General features: G+C 38.0%; 1 protein-coding gene across 1 annotated transcript; it reads left to right on the forward strand.

Moving 5' to 3' along the window:
- Window positions 1–638: 638 nt before the first annotated feature.
- Window positions 639–6,118, forward strand: LOC131325073 (amino acid permease 3-like). Its single transcript, XM_058357129.1, has 8 exons — window positions 639–807; window positions 1,489–1,624; window positions 2,327–2,560; window positions 3,776–3,869; window positions 3,982–4,196; window positions 4,421–4,578; window positions 5,179–5,406; window positions 5,504–6,118. The coding sequence occupies exons 1-8, from the start codon at window positions 760–762 to the stop codon at window positions 5,927–5,929; spliced, it is 1,539 nt and encodes a 512-aa protein (XP_058213112.1). The 5' UTR covers window positions 639–759; the 3' UTR covers window positions 5,930–6,118.
- Window positions 6,119–17,396: the final 11,278 nt, after the last annotated feature.

A 17,396-nucleotide genomic window follows, 5' to 3' on the forward strand; every position in this document is an offset into this window, starting at 1 on the left:
TTCTAAGTACACATAAAATGTATCCCAAATAATCCAAAAAGTGAATCTGTACCGTTAATTTATCGTCTGAAGTGAATTTGTACTGTTGATTGATTTACCTCTTCGGAGTACAATATTTTCTGTGTACCTACCTACATGACACATTGACATTCTTGTGTGGCATTGACATTCTTATGTGGCTTGTCAATGCAAGGTCATAGGATCCATGATACCCACATGCATATAATGTCCAAATTTGGTCACTCAAAACTATAAAAGTAATTTTTGTTTTTTGCATACCGGGTCAGTTTTCGTACACTTCAATTAATTTCGAGACCTTGAAATTAACAAACGAACAAATCTTCCAGTAGCACCAATATATTGGCTGGAGTTCTAAACAAATAATTTAATTTGCCTTCTTAATGGTTGTCCCAACTTATTAGACAACCATAATTATCTTGCAAATAGTTGTATTGGTTTAAAAATGTCTTAGTAAGGACCAAAGAATTAAGAAAGTGGACGTGTGTTGAATTAACTAATTTGGCACTATGGTATAGTTAAAAGATTGTTCATGAAACATATGTTCAATTACACACTATACCTTCTTTCCCTCTGCTCTACGGTGATCAGGATTATCAACTCTATAAAGCCCATTGCTCATTTAGTTGAGGCATACATCCATCACCTCTCTCTCTCTCTCTCTCTCTCTCTCTCTCTCTCTCTCTCTCTCTCTCTCTCTCTCTCTCCTGTGGTAGAGCATTTTCCTGCCAGTTTGTAACCATGTTACCAAGGAGCAGAACTCTTCCACCGAGAATGAATCATGCCGCTGTAAGACCACCTTCACCATTACACTCCGGTCTCCGTTTTGTTTTGGAAAGAAAAAAAATTCTTGGAAATTTTTTTTTTTTTTTTATAACTCGAAATATTTTCTTGATGTGTACGGAGTAGTTGCTTAGCTAAAATAGTGCTAGTGCCAGGGGGCTATAGTAGTGGTGGTGGTGGGGTGTAAAGAGGTCGTTGTGGTTGGGTGTTCAATAGTGGTGGTGGGATGGAAATTGGGGACCCTGCACTACAGGTCCCCGAGTCGGTAGTGAGGGGGGAGGGGGTTGTTAGTAGTAGTGGTGTTGGTGGTGGGTGGGTGGCAGAGTGGTCGATATGGTGAGGACCGTGAGGTGATTGACCCATAGTGGTGTTGTGTTGGGATGGTACTAGAACGGATTGAGAAAACGGTGCGTGACTATTGCAGTAGTGATGGACGGCGGTTGTGGTTACTGATCATAGTGCACGGTATTGCGATGGCAGTAGTAGTACTGATCGGGGAAACATTTTTCACCCTTGAAAATCAATAAATACTCTCTTTTCTGCCAAAATCATTTCATTTTAATGATTTCATTGATCATGAAACACATATTCCTTCCAAATTAAGTATGGATGTTAATATATCTTAATTCTCTCTCTCTCTTTTTTCCTGGGTAATTAAATTGTGTTTTATTATTATTATTATGTCAGTTTGAAGAAAGGCAAGACATAAGGCACTACATGCAAGTGGAAATCCAACCAAAAGCCCAAAGTGAGACTGAAGCAATGAACCCTCTTTCCAACTATTCCAAGTGCTTTGATGATGATGGCCGCTTGAAGAGAACTGGTACGTATATATACACCTTCTATAGTAGTATATATGTGAAAAAAGATCTTAATTTATTAGTCTTGGAGTTGTACTTAATTTGGACCGGACCGGTAAGAATCTCTAAGCAAATCCGAACCATTTGAGTCCCTGAGCAAATTCGAAATATTCTCGTCAAGTCCAAATTAAGCTTGGACCGCATGTATGTATGCACGATTCAGCTCAAAGATAGAACTTACCAATTAAAAATAAGAAAATGTATAAAAAAAATCCATTAGCCTGTTATTAAGGTTGAAAAAGTGTATTGAAATGTGTGACAAATGCACGAGTGTGTGAAAGTGTATTGAAAAACGTAAATGATACATTGGAGCGTGTGTTGTTTTGTCTTTTTTCTTAGCCTATCGACGACCTAATATAGAAGGACCGTCAAACTTGAGACTTATTTACCCTCCGAGAAGGGTTTTTTTTTTTTTTGGAAATCAAAGTAATTGCATGTAAGTTTATAGAGTTAAATTGATCCACCAGGTTGACTCTTCAACTTAGAAATTTCAATTCATCGAATAAAAGTGAAAGCTTTTGCTTCTCTTTACATAACAAATCGTTTTCAAAAACAAACCAAGCAACTTGATTCGTACTATTTTGGCCCAAGGGCATCAGGAGCGAACAGGTTATCGAATAACTTGCTTCTCTACTTGACAAATATTGTGCGTGATTGTGATGCAGGAACTTTTTGGACTGCAACATCCCATATTATCACTGCTGTTATCGGGTCGGGCGTTCTTTCGTTGGCATGGGCAATCGCGCAGCTCGGGTGGGTCGCAGGACCCGCAGTCATGATGCTCTTTGCGATTGTCATTCTTTATACTTCGAGTCTTTTGTCACAGTGCTATAGAACAGGGGACCCTGTCACTGGACCCAGAAACTACACCTACATGGATGCAGTCAAGGCTAACTTAGGTACAAATTTTCAACACCATTTTTTCCCTGATTTTATAACACAGAAATCCGGATTAATGGTAGAATTTTTATGCGCGCTGTTGTGATTTTTGTGTAGTATTCTGCCTGCGTGAATTGTATACATAACGTTGGCAACCCGGTACCCACACTTACGCCCGGACAATACGTGATTTGCGACCGTTCTCCGGGCCGGGTTGGGTATAGTTTACCTGACTTGATAGTATTTGGTTTTTTTTATTTTCAAGAGCTATTTCAGGCACCCGGGGATGTTTGAAAGCAGTACTAATTTGCTCTGGACTGGACTAAACCCAGGTAGTCCATGCCAGGTATTTCATTTGACTGCGTTTCAAATGTTGGAAATGGGTATTGGTTGGATTAGGGTGAGAGACAAATGGGGTCAGTGAACCTCACTCGCCATCCGCGCTTGGTCTTGTTCTACAGTAGTTTAAGATGTTCGCCGCAAAGTTGACCGGTTTAGGTTTGTGAGTTTCCTTTATCTGTAGATTAGCGACTTCGGTTCGTGAGGTTTTGATATTTGTACTTGGAAAGGTAGACCTCTTGATTGATTATTAGATCATCTGTGAATCGATAATCATCCTTTTTAATGTTAATGAAAGATTGTTACCATGCTGCCAAAAAAAAAAAAAAAACCACTAGCTTCCAATTTTCATCCGGGATATTTATATCTTACACCCAGAATATCCTTATTTGACCCCACTTTAAATTTCTTGTTTCATAAAGTATAGCCTGTTCCTTTCTTCTTCTTCTTTTTTTTAATTGGAAGCAGCAAGGTGGCTAAAAATTACGGTGTCCCCAAAATGACCGGGGACACCATAGTATCATCCAACAAAATAACATACAAAAATAGTCATTATAGAAAGTAGTATTATTTTTCCAGGAGATATATGGATATGCGTTTAGTGGCGAATTTTTCAATTTGAAAGGGATCGGCGACCTTGCTCAAAAAATGGTTGAGACCCGAAGAGATATAGGTTATTTCTTGTTTTATAAACTTCTTACTTTGGCGTATTAGTAGTAGGGGTCAGTTGTAAAGCAAAGCTATGTTTATTGAATAATATATATCTTCTTTCCAATTTACTTATTAATCTAATTTGTTTCTTTCGATTAGGTAATAGGACAAACGAATCGCACAATGTTTTTAATTTTTGACCCCACGAATCAAAAGTTCTAAAATATGGTCCATTGGAATTTCAGGTGGTAGAAAGGTTGCGGTATGCGGTGCGATCCAGTACTTGAATTTGTTTGGCACAGCAATTGGTTACACAATTGCAGCATCAGTCAGCATGATGTGAGTATTGTTTTTTTGATTGGCGAATGTTAGTATCTTGCGAAATTATCGTAGATCGCACAACTGAAGTGGCGAAAGACATAGTCGTATATTTGATCCTTTCGTAATTCAGGGCGATAAAAAGATCAAACTGTTTCCATAAAAGCGAAGGAAAAGATCCGTGCCACATGTCGAGCAATGGGTACATGATAACTTTCGGAATCACGGAGATTATATTTTCCCAGATCCCGGATTTCGACCAAGTGTGGTGGCTGTCGATAGTTGCAGCTGTTATGTCTTTCACATACTCTACAGTTGGTCTCTCACTTGGTATCGCCAAAGTTGCCGGTAAGCGCAAGGAACGCTTCCCAAGAAAAAAGTAACACACTCTTTTTTTCCCATCTTTAAATTCGTAAAATCATTTCGTATCCATATGTAGTAGCATTTCATCTTCGGTGCCATTGCTGGAATGATGGGCACATGCGACTCGGTACTGATTCATATGGAATTAGCATGACCCGGCGAGAGTTGGTACTGAGTAACCATAACATTTTTCAACATTCTTCTTGTAGAAAATGGGATTATCAAAGGAAGCCTGATGGGTATCAGCACAGGGACACTAACAAAAGCAGGGACAGTAACAGCTATGCAGAAGCTTTGGAGGAGCCTTCAAGCTCTTGGTGCTATTGCCTTTGCATATTCTTATTCCATCATCCTCTTAGAAATACAGGTAACAAACACTTAAAAACAAGTTCAATTTGGAAGCCATTTGGCCCAACTTTTCCTATTTGTGTCGTTTAAGTCTTTTTCCAACTGGTCACAAGTTTATCATATAATTTGATTTGTCTCGTACAAAGGAATAGGAAAAGTAAGAAATTTTGACCAAAAGTTAAAAGATGTTGACTAAACACATAAATAGGTCCCACAAAAATTGGCCTTGTCCTTTTAGCCTATTTTGTGTCTATCGTAAAATTTTTGCCATTGAGATCATACATGTGAAAACTTTATATCCAATTCAAAAGCTTAAACTATTAGGTGGAGATGTCCCAACATTATGTTAAGTGATCACCCATTACTCAAGCAACGTGGAATTGTATTATCCTTTTTATAGGTTGTATTCTTAACACATTCTTTTTTAGATTTTTACACTGACATGAAACGAACTATGGCAAAATTTTCGACCAAAACGTATTAACGAAAATTCACCAAATGTTGGGGAAAATCGTAGTTCCTATATTCTGAATCCAAAATCGATGCACCAAAAAATTCCGTATGATTGCTATTTGACTCCGAGCTGTTCTAAAAAAGTCGATATTCGTTGCGTATACAGGATACCGTAAAATCTCCTCCGGCAGAGTACAAGACAATGAAGAAGGCAACTGTACTGAGCATAAGTGTTACAACAGTGTTCTATTTACTGTGTGGGTGCATGGGTTATGCTGCCTTTGGAGATTATTCTCCTGGAAATCTCCTCACTGGTTTCGGATTCTATAATCCATATTGGCTACTCGACATTGCCAATCTTGCAATTGTTATCCACCTTGTTGGTGCATACCAGGTATAAGCACATCCCTATCCAATGATAGTTATCAGACCGCTATATTCCATGCTTTGTTAATCACATGATTGTTTGCAAAACGGGATCGAAAATGCAGGTTTATTGCCAACCTCTATATGCATTCGTAGAAAAATGGAGCGCGAAAAGATGGTCCAAAAGCGACTTTGTAACGGCTGAATACGACATCCCTATCCCTTTGTGCGGCATTTACCAGCTCAACTTCTTCCGGGTAACATGGAGGACCGTGTTTGTGGTGGTGACGACAGTCATAGCAATGCTCATGCCTTTCTTCAACGACGTGGTTGGAATACTTGGAGCCTTTGGGTTTTGGCCACTAACGGTCTACTTCCCCGTTGAAATGTACATCTCTCAGAAGAAGATAAAATCGTGGTCAACCAGGTGGATCGCGCTTCAAATACTAAGCTTCACTTGCCTGATTGTGTCTCTAGCCGCCGCGGTTGGCTCAGTCGCCGGCGTTCTACTGGATTTGAAAACTTATAAGCCTTTCAAGACTAGTTATTGATGGAAAAGAGGATGCCAAGGAAAATATTGATACTACAATAGGAAACATATGTCATTTCAAGAAATAAAATGTAGGAGTATCTGAAACTTGAAGTTCCATTTCCACTATGATTTGTTTATGCAGACTGTGCTTGCTTAGTTGCAAAAGATTAATGGTTTTGTGATGCAGAGGAAAGTAATTTTGATTGTAGCCCTTTGAGTTCTAGATTTCGTTATCTGTTGAAGTATAAGAAAATTGAGGGGACTAAAGTAAAAGAGAAAGAAGTATCCAAATAAATAACTATAAGGAGTGCCAAATAGCAATGTTACATGGCCAGAAAAAACCTAAAATGACAAAATACGAGAATCAGATTCATTAATTACCGGTGTAGTAAGTATTCCATATTCCATTCCATACTTTGTTCACTTTTCCGGTATATATATATATATTTTATCTTAGGACTAATGACAATAGACATGTTATTTTCACTAATTAAAATACCATTTAGTTAGAAAATGACTTGTCTTGAATAATACGGAGTAATAAAAAATAAAAATAAAAACCAAGTGCGAAATACCAAAAATGCTGTTTGGTCAAATAGCGGACATTCAGTAAATCCAATTTGTCTTCCAAGTATTTTTCTGAGTACTTTTCTTGGGTTTTTAAAGCATCTTATTTAAAAATTAATGCAAGAAGCTAGAAGTAGTCTGCCACTCAAAATTAATAGAGGTTAGACATAGGCAAATAGCCAGCCACAAATTCTCTCTTCGTATATAATGAATATGTACAATTTATGTCACATCACACCTCAATTTAAGTACAAGCAGTACTATGTTCCTGTTCTTTGGACATAGCTTTCCCTCTTTTGCCCAATTTCAGATAATTCAAATTGATCTTAGCGATCTGGATAAGAAATTAAAGGTGAGTGAAGATAGGGAAATGGAAATCCCACTTTCTCTCAGTGGCTACAGTTGAGAAAGGACTAGGTTGTGAGCAATAATGTTCCATCTCATTCCATCAGAGGTGGAGAGCTAAAATGATGATTTTGTTCAACAAATGATGTTCCATCTCATATCAATGTGATGATTCCACCAAAGGTGAACAGCTAGCCCCAAATAACTTGGTGCTAATTAAACTTGTGAATATGATCAGAACACTTGGTTATAAAAAAAAATTGTAAGACATTGACTTCTCTTGATTCCAGTATTCTCAGATGAGGAATGATGTGCAAATTGAGCTTTGTATGAAATTGTCTATGTGCATTGTGGTATTAAACATGGTTCTAAGTTTCATTCAATACTTGTATAGCACTCCCAAGGGTTAGCAATGTATCTGTCGGTAGAATATTCTGTTCTTTGTATACTAGTGTTATTTACGACGTGCTGCACGTCGGCTTGTGCTCACTAAGTAATTTGTTTGGAGCAATGGATCGAACAAGTAATGCCGTTGAATGAATGGGAAGGTATTTCTTAACTTATGGTGGACAATCAAACTGGAAGTGCACCTGTGGTATGTCAAGTTGCCGTAGTTTGGATTTAAGAGATCGAAGCATAACCAGTCAGCCAATTCCAACTGAGAACACAAACTGTGGATATTCCACAGCAAGTGCGAAACACAAGCATGACGGTCCTTGTCTGCAACATATCGCAGATTCTTGCAGCTACGAGGTACAGACTTGCAAAGGGTAACGCCAATAAATCGCCAAAGCACTCTATGACACATTCAACAAACCAACCAACTCTACAAACACTGGCTAAGCAATAGAACCACCCAAAACCACATCCATACCACGGCACTGCACAAAAACAAGGACACCCCTATAGGCTTAGTATTGTTCGCCGGCACAGCGTTGGTAGCAAACCCAGGGACGCATCAAAAGCCAAATGCCAACTGTTATACAAATCCCAGCGGACACCTCACTTTGAAATGATGTTCTGCCTATAAGTGATACATCAGTCCAAAAATCTAGGAGATCAGTCAACGCACCTGAATGAAATGTGTTTACCACTCTGTCAGTCATCGATTACTTCGAGTACACACTGAAAACACAAGTAGTTCATTGCTGGATTTCGCACAAGATCTTGTTAGAACGCTAACAAACTCTGCGCCTATATATACAAACAGAAAAATAGCTTAGCGAATATCACTGGCCTACTCAAGCAACGGAACTCTCAACCAAGCGATAGCTTTATTTGAGAGCATATCCAGATTACGGTAACAAATACGTTGAAAAATATTGAATACATTAATACTATTTTTCAATTATATTTAGTTCTTTTGTAGGTCTCAGAGTGAATTAACATTGATGATGGTTTGATTTCAGCCGCAATGGAGCCACAAACACCTATTGGCAACAACAGGGTGCCATAAATCATAACAAGAATCCCAACACTACCAGGAGAATTAACAAGGTAGTTTGTAATTGTTCTATTATTTCCAAGGTAGTTTAGTCATAACGTTAATGAGGGTTTAATTAGGGTTTCTTTTCTATTTAACCTAGCTTGTTATGTTATTCTTGGAATCACTTGAGTTATGCAATCAAATGTATTCTTTTCTCTTTGCAAAAGTATCAGTTAGTTCTCGTCATCACTGAAGCATCTGGGTAGTTGCCAAAATTTGTCCTAAATCAAATGCCACTGTCAGTTTGCTTCGACCTCTAGTATCCTCTAAGGCTCTTAAGCTTACTACTAAATGCTCGATAGCCACCGGTTTGTGGCCTTGACCGATGGGTGGACTGATGTCCTGGAAATCGTAATTTCATTAGTACCTATAAAAGAAACAAAGATACGAAAGTAATGTTAAAAGAAATAGGAAAAATGAGGCTCCTATACTAACTGAACATGGTAGGAAAGACTGAACAGGTAACTCCTAAATCTCTCAATTTTTCGCCGTTGACAAAGCGAAGTATGCACACCAAGAATGAGATTTAAAGTAAATTGTAGCACCAAGGGATCAGTAAGGTAGATCAAAATTGACTTTCAAGAATGAGATTTATATACGGAGTATAAAAGAATTCGAGGCTTCATCACTAGCTAGTAGCTACGAGATGATTGTCCATCCCACTGAAATTCAATTTGGCTGCTTATTCAACTCATTTTTTTTAATCCAAAGCACATTGCATTTATGAAACCTTCCGGCACTTACAGAGATTTCCATCCGGATACAATGATAAAGAACCACAACCAAACCCATAAACAAAAGAAACACAGGAAACACAAAGAGACAAAACTAAATGTCTAGCGACTATGCCGAGCCTATCGCTCACTTCACACCATCAACAAGGATAGGCGCTAAATGTCTAGCGCCTATCCACGTCTTGCTCAATTCGTTGATAACCAAATTCAGCTAGATTGCAAAGTGGTATGAGGGAGGCAGGGTTCGAAGCCTACCTAGATTGCTCGCGATAGGAGCTTGCTCTACCATTAGCTTTATTATGATCATTAGAAGAAATGAACTTGGGCTGTGTTTGGATCTTAAATTTGTGCAGAAAAAGGAAAGGTAAGAAGACTTATTCAATATGTTTTCTGTGTGTGATGAACCTGAAAAGTCGACTTGCGTCTTTCTCTATAAATCATCAAGCCAAACAAAGCCTAGGCAGGAGGGAAAAATGGCTTTCAAAGGATTTGAGCCAGATTCGTTTGATGGGCTGTCGCTAAAGTCGACAGTATACGTATACATTGATCAGCCTAATAAACTAGATGGGCCCAAATTAGATGGGCCGTGGCCCTTCGGATCTGTGTTGCTGGTTTCCACGAAAGCTAAATTTATTAAACAAACTAAAATTCAATTTTTCACGGATTTCTATGCAGGTCATTCTCGTTGCACACATAAACAAAAATACCATTTAACGGAAACAACTTGATTATTGCCATTAACCTGCGGCAAAAAAAGTTATGGTAGAAACTTCGCCTAAGTTGGTGATAAATAACTCATGGGCTGCAGGCGTGGGCTCGATCTTTCTTGATTTAGGTCATGTTTCTACTAACAATTTTGGGCTACTACTAAATTACATTTTCAAAAGTGGTTCACATTAAGCAACAGTATTTGCATCCCATCTACTACAACTTATGGTTAGTGAAAACAACTTGACATTTTACAACTCTCTCTCTCTACAACCTTGAAAATTATCAACTTATTGGTTAATGGAAATATCTTGACATTTTTCAATAATAATAAGTGATCCTTAAATTATTACTTACCGAAAACAACCCCTGTTATTTATCCAGGTCCTATTTTCGATGGGCCAGGCTTAGAATCAATATTCGCCTCTGTCATTGGGTAAGGCCCGGCCATATCCACGCGGAAAAATTCTTCTGTGGTTCCAAAGCCATCATAGCCACGCAATATTTGGGGTGGCGACATGAGCTTGTCATCGGACTACACATGGTATAATAGTTGAAACCGGCTAGGCAAGACATGACACGATAACGTGAACTTTTCGATAATATCTATTCAAAACTTCTCAAAACTATTGCATAATCACATTCGTTTCCGGAATCGCAAGTTCTTCTTACCAAAAATAGCCTACTTGGAGCGCTTGATTGGCATGGCTCAACGGAGTAGTCGCACCGTACTACATCTTTAAAGTGGAGAATAGGTCGATGGCGCTGCGTCCTGATGCCTTAATAATTGACTTTACCCGATAGAATTCACACACAGGCATTAGCTGTTCTGAGGGAAACCTCATAGAGAACCAATTACTAGACGGTCGTTCTACTTTTCTTAGCAGAAAAATTTATTGAAGCGTCACCACATGCAGTATGAAAACCTCCGTAGGTTGATCATACAAATATGAGCTGCATTTGTTCGTTCCTTGGAAGAAAAGATCATGCGGTCACCTAAAAATTCTTGCCTTTCGCGGGAAGTTAAACTTCTTGAGCAATCTCACAGATAGAGTCGGTTCTGATTTTTCATGGACTTATAGTGAAAATCCAAAATGAGGTTTTTTTACTGGACTATTATAAGGGGTAAAAATCTAGGAAGGACCCCTAAAATTTAAATAAAAATGAAGGCCTAAAGTGACCGCAATACAAGTTTTAGCTTGGGATCAACTCTACGGAGAGAGTCTCCTAAGTGTCACCATCCGGTTTTGTAGATCCAGTTTAGTATTGGGATCAAGACACAAAATTTCCTGTTCTTTAACTTTGATAACGCGATTGATGCTTATGATTTACTAGTTTCCTTCTAAAACAACAAAAAGACAAGGACCATAAACGATCAATCGATGTGACCCGGGCATGCTGTAAAGCAGCGATCTCTGTAGAGCGTCCTACAGTGTGTATTCGGACCGTCCATCTCAATAGACAATGGTCAATGGTCCGGATTGAAAACAAACTCTTTCAAGGAAGAGTAAACTTTTTTCAGGAAGAATTTGTTTTTAATCCAGACCGATGAAAATACTTTTGGACGGTCCGAATGCGCCCTGCAGCGGTCTGCAGAAGCTGCTTTGCAGCATCCCGTGCTTTTGCTGCCTATGATTATATCCTACTAGGCGCTGGAATGGACCATGCAATCATGCATTCTCTGAAAAACTTTATTGTATATGCATGGGCCATCGTAGACAGTTTGGTTCTCATATCATCATCCATGGACTCGGCAGACCCGAGAATTTAACATAGTGGGGGCATTAATTTTTTTTTGTAACCGTAACATACGAGCTATAGTTAAACACATTTACTCCAAAATAATTTTGGCATTCATGATAAATTAACAATTTTAAAGTATATATGTATTTTAATAACTAGCTACTTGGGCACACTTGCGTGCCTCGACTATATGCGTTAAAACAACATTATCACATGTTCATTATCTATTTTTCTATTACTAACTCTACGATTATAGTTTTGGAGACCAAAATTATACAAATGCAATGTGGGATAGACTCAAACCCAAGAACAGTATAAAAAAATAAGGTACGCATTATTATTTTCTATTGCCTTTTGGGAAAAAGGCAAAATAATCCTGAACGAGAGTGTGGGGGTAGACTTGAAACCACAAACTCTTGTTTACAAAAAGAGCACCTTACCACTGTACCAATAGATAACTATTTACATGCATTAGACATAAATAATATATTTATATATATATACACACACACACTCATATAGAGGAATTTTCAAGTGAGGGATCTCTCATTTTGTTAAAATGATGGACTTTTATTTTTCAATCAAATTTTGAAAATTTGAACCGTTCAATGTGTGCAGAACGTAATTTTAAGGGTCCCCGTGAGAAATCAGCAAAAAAAATGACCAGAAAGGGCGTCATCCGAGCAGTTTTTTTTGAACCGTTCAATGAAAACTGCTCGGATGAAGCCCTTCCCGGACATTTTTTTTGCTGATTTCTCCCAGGGACCCTTAAAATCACGTTCTGATCACTTTGAGCGATTCGGATCATCGAAATTCAATTGGGAAGGGGAGTCCCACATTTTAATAAAATAAGGGATCCCTCACCGGAACCTAACTCTATATATATATATATATATATATATATATATACAAAATCGGAAAAAAAAAATTTAAAGGGCATGTGCCCCAAGTGGGTCCGCCCCTGCATGGACCCCTCTCCATTAAACTAATTTGTCCACCGTCGACTCATTTGGATGCATTAACCATAACTTTGTCCCATGCCTTCCAATATTTTGTTTTTTTCACCCCCTTCTGTTGATGGAGAGAAGGTAACCTATTCAACCCCTGCGATTTCTGTGAATCATGTACGTGTTAAAGCTTCAAATAGAGGTGTCAAAGGGATCGTGCCGCGCCGGTCTAACTCGCTTAGCTCCGTACCATTTTTTAATCATGCCCGTGTTGTGCTCGTGTCATGCTCATCTAGAATCTTGTCGTGTCGTGCCTGTCATAAAATCGTATTGTGCCGTGCCCGGCCCATTTTCGTGTCATGTCTATCTAAAATCGTGTCTGTGTCATGCCACATTTAAACGTGTTTTGTCTGTGCCGTGCCAACCCGACTCGTTTGACACCTTTAGCTTCAAACAACACGGCTTCATATCTCAAGTCTTTTATTATGTTCTTGAAGACAGTGACAGCCCAAATATTTTGCATTTGTCTAAGGCCAAAACTATGGAGATCTTCTTGTGCTTACATAATATTAATTAGGCCTCTAGAGGCCTAGAAGCAAAATATTCTTGTTTGTAAAGCCTAGGGAAAAAAAAAAAAAACTCTGCTTGCTGAGAAGTTAGGGACAAATCACTTTGTACAAATACAGGCACCAAACTTAGAAATTTTCATTGGGTTTTATATATATATATATATAGTCCGGTTCCCTTAAGGGATCCCGCACGGGCTTACCGTGCGGGACTCCCATTTTTCGATCGAATTGGGACGATCCGAGCCGCTCAAAGTGATCAGAACGTGATTTTAAGGGTCCACTCAAGAAACTAGCAAAAAAAATGATCGGGAAGGGCTTGATCCGAGCAATTTTTTATTGAACGGTTCAGAAAAAACTACTCGGATCAAGCCCTTCCCGATCATTTTTTTTTGCTGATTCTTCGCGAGAACCCTTAAAATCACGTTCTGAACACATTGAGCGGCTCGGATCGTCACAATTCGATCGGGAAAAGGGAGGTCCGCACGGTAGACTGGTAAGGGATCCCTCACTGGATCTGTGGTGTGTGTGTGTGTGTATATATATATATATATATATATGTGTTCCCTTTAAAAAATCATAAATATATGTATATATTGTCATCAACGAATAATAAAAACTCAAGAAAATGCCGCTATTAAATTTTGCTTTAGGTCTTGTCAAATATGAGCTGCAAGGTGAAATCCAGAATGGGGAGGCTACCAAGCACCCTCCCGCAAAGAGGGTGCAAAGCGACCAATCCAACCCATTCATCTCGACAATCGACGGCTCAGATTTGTATGAGCTCAAATTCAATTTGAGCCGGAGATGAATAGCTGCATCGGCCGCTTGGCACCACTTTGTAGGGATGCCGCTCGACAGTAGTCCCCTGTCCAAAAAATATATATACTTGCAACATAATGAGAGATGAACCCAGTTTTACTGCAGTTGACTCAGAGAAGAGCGTGCGGTTCTATCTGAACCGTTCATCTTAAAAATTAATGATTTAAATTTGTTGAATTTATTACCGATCATAATCGTTTATTATCGGTCATAAATTGAAAACAAATCTGAACCCTTAAAAACTTCATCCGACAGCTGCAATCACTTGGACTGCACAACTGCAGTCCAAAACTGGACTGTAAACAAGCCAAATTGATTTCTCCGCAACGGCTCTGCACCACACAGCCCAAGCAATGCTCGAGGAACATTATCCAAGTTGCCACTCTCTTAGATGGGTAAGATTGTAATTAGGCTGCTCTAAAACCTGAAGTTATGGGAATTAAATATGTACAAAGTTGTAAAAAAAAAACATTTTATATATATGGGATTAAATAACAAATTTGTCTCTCGAACATAAATTCCGGGTATCAGATTTGCTTTTAGGTAAGATCGTGATTAGTCAAAACCCCACCTGATTTCAGTGGTTTTGCTCTCATGGGGTCCACTCTCTAGCCCCTGTACCCACAAATCATCTATCTCCAGATTAAAATTACGTAACAAATAAATTAATCAAAGTGTACTATGGTTACTGTCCTCCGAGAGAGAATTTTAATGAAGATCCTGTTTAATTAATAGTATAAATTATAAATGAACCCAACAAAGATCTTGATTAATGGAAAGTAGGTGAATAAGATACTTTAAATGTAATTTGCAAAAGTACTATAGTGTAGTACAGGACATCTGTGCACCTATGGCTTTGTGGGACCTATTTCGGATCCCATACAAACGATCCGGTCCATTTATTGATTTTGAAGGTACTTTCGGAGGATCCTAGTAAAAATTAGCTTAAACGGATAATTATAAGTGCTTAATCTAATCTTTCAATGTTTCATTCAGCATTTTTGAGAATTCGAATTTGAAGTTCTGAATAAAACATTTGAAGATTAAATTAAGTAAGCACTTACAATAAGAGCTACTTTTTAATAAGGTCCCTCAAAACAATATGAATAATACATGACATGGGATTCGTGTGCACTATCGTCTTTTCTGGGGCGAATTTGTGTGAACTTCAGGTGAGATGTTATTGTCCTCTCTCATCTATTTTTTTAATGGACAGGATTTTCGGTCAGCTTACGTGCACCTTAACTATTTTCATTTTCAGTCCAGTCAAAGACAGACCATTCACGTCGGGATTAGGAAATTTACAAGAAAATACTTTTTTACGGTCTGACTTCAAGAATCAAACTTTGGTCAATTGTGTGGAGAGCAAACTCACCAACCAACCTATCGGACTAAGCTCTCCACAGTGGCGCAGCTATGTTGGGGCCCAGGAGCCTCGGCTCCGGCTCCCCGAGATTAAAATTTTCATTTCATATATACCTGATTTTGAATATTATTGATAATTATTCATATGTAGACTTATACTAATAATAATTTTGGTTTACTAGATAAAAAAAATCGGTTATTTTACGCTCTCATTTCTCAATTTCTTTCATAAATAAGAGTAAAAAATAAGCACCCAACAGTTGAAGTAGTTTAAAAAATAAAATGATTGGGATACTTTTAACCGCATTAGACTTGAATTATCTAACCTGTTAATAAAAGAACGTTAAAAGGGTTTGGCCATTTTTGTCCAATTTTTCCAATTAAGCCCCTGGATTGGAGTTGGCCAGGTTTGTGATGATGGGTAATTTGGTCTTTTCAATCTGCGGGGTGTTTTCGTTAAACCGTGGTTCTGCTGGGGGTGTTTTCGGCTCCTTCCACCCCGCACCACCAGTCACCTCCTCCACCTCCTCCGGCCACGTTCTCCATCCACCGCCGTGAGCCCGACCCACCGAGCCCCCACCTCGGCCGGCCACTCCTCGGCCCGACCTCCTGCCATCACCACCACCTCTCACGGCAGCCACCTCCCTCCCCTCCGTTCACCACCACCCGTTTCCAACCCGGTGGTCTAAAAAAAAAAAACAGTGGGTTTCATGCCTACGCGGCCGCCGCGGGCCCCGTCAAAGCTCCGCCGGACACCGCCTCAAGTTTTCGAAACCACCACAGCGAACTAGAGACACCGTGCAACACTTACCCGGACTTAGAGTCGTATTTGAGGTAGTTTTCCGGAAACCCGTAACTCAATTTGTATTTTAATGGAGTTTGGACAAAAACTTAATTCCTGTTGAAGATGGTAACCTGTTTTTAATTTCAGAATTTAATTAATTATTAGTTAGTCTTGTTTTCATTAATATTTAGTCCTGTTTGTGATAGAAAATCAGTGGTAAGGCCTGAAAATGTTTTTATACGTAGATTGCTGATTATTCGTGAGATTATGGTGAATCACTGGCGGAGATAAGTGGTTGAATTGTGTGCAAGAGGACAAGTGCAGGTTTATTGAATCAATAAATGATATAAAAACAAAAGGGGGGTTTTAATTAGTAAATAGCATTAAGAAACGTAGAAGGAACTTTTTATAAAAAGAAAAACATGTTTACCAATGAAATTTGTAGAAAGTATCTATTTAAAAATATGAGGATTAACACAAGTATTTGTTCATATACAATTTATTTTTATTCATTTCATTGTATAGTTAATTAGATTTATTTTAGATTATATATTAGTTAATATTTAACCCTAATAAATATTGATTAGACCAAATTACTCATTATAAAGATTTAATATTAAACATTTATTGTATTTTTTGTTAAAAAAATAAAATTAAGAAAATGCTAAATTTAGTAATATGCACTTTCGAATAAAAATTAGTTTCTAAAATCTATGAATAAGAATATAGTAGTTAAATAGATAAATAGTGAAAATGTTTTATAAATTCTAAATCTGAGAAATAGACTTAATTTTAAATGTAGTAATTAATTGTTTGGCTGAATATTTATTTTGTGATATTATTGTAATTTGAATTGCTACGTGAATGTAGAAATTGAACAAAAGGTATCCTGAGGGTATTCGTGCCCGAATTGAAACTAAATAGACGTTAATAAGGCAATTGTCACAAAAATGATCAGTGATTGGAGATTGTGCATTGTATGCAATATTTTCGGAAAATCTCCTTTTTAATAGATTCCACGAGCACGAAATCTTCGTACTTCCACGACGGCGAAAAACCTAGTTTCAATATGCGAATGTAATATATTGAAAAACAAAAACTTTGTGATAGTAATAAGAATGCGTTCCGATAAAAATTACTCTCTCCGTTCCTTTTTAAATGTCTTGTTTCGTAACTTCAACTTATTAAAAAGACATCATTATTATACCTTTTACATCAACTTTTTTCTCTACTTTTATCATCATTACACTTTTACTCACTAACTTTTCAAAATGGAATCTGCTTCAAGGGACAAAATAGACAATGCACTAACTTTTACCCACGAACTTTATAAAATGAACACTTATTAAGAAACAGTCCAAAATAAAATACTGAACTCTAAATAAGGGACGGAGGGAGTAATGTATCTCTGTTGAGCTG

Source organism: Rhododendron vialii, chromosome 5a (genome assembly GCF_030253575.1).
Source record: "Rhododendron vialii isolate Sample 1 chromosome 5a, ASM3025357v1".
Classification (NCBI taxonomy): Eukaryota; Viridiplantae; Streptophyta; class Magnoliopsida; order Ericales; family Ericaceae; genus Rhododendron; species Rhododendron vialii.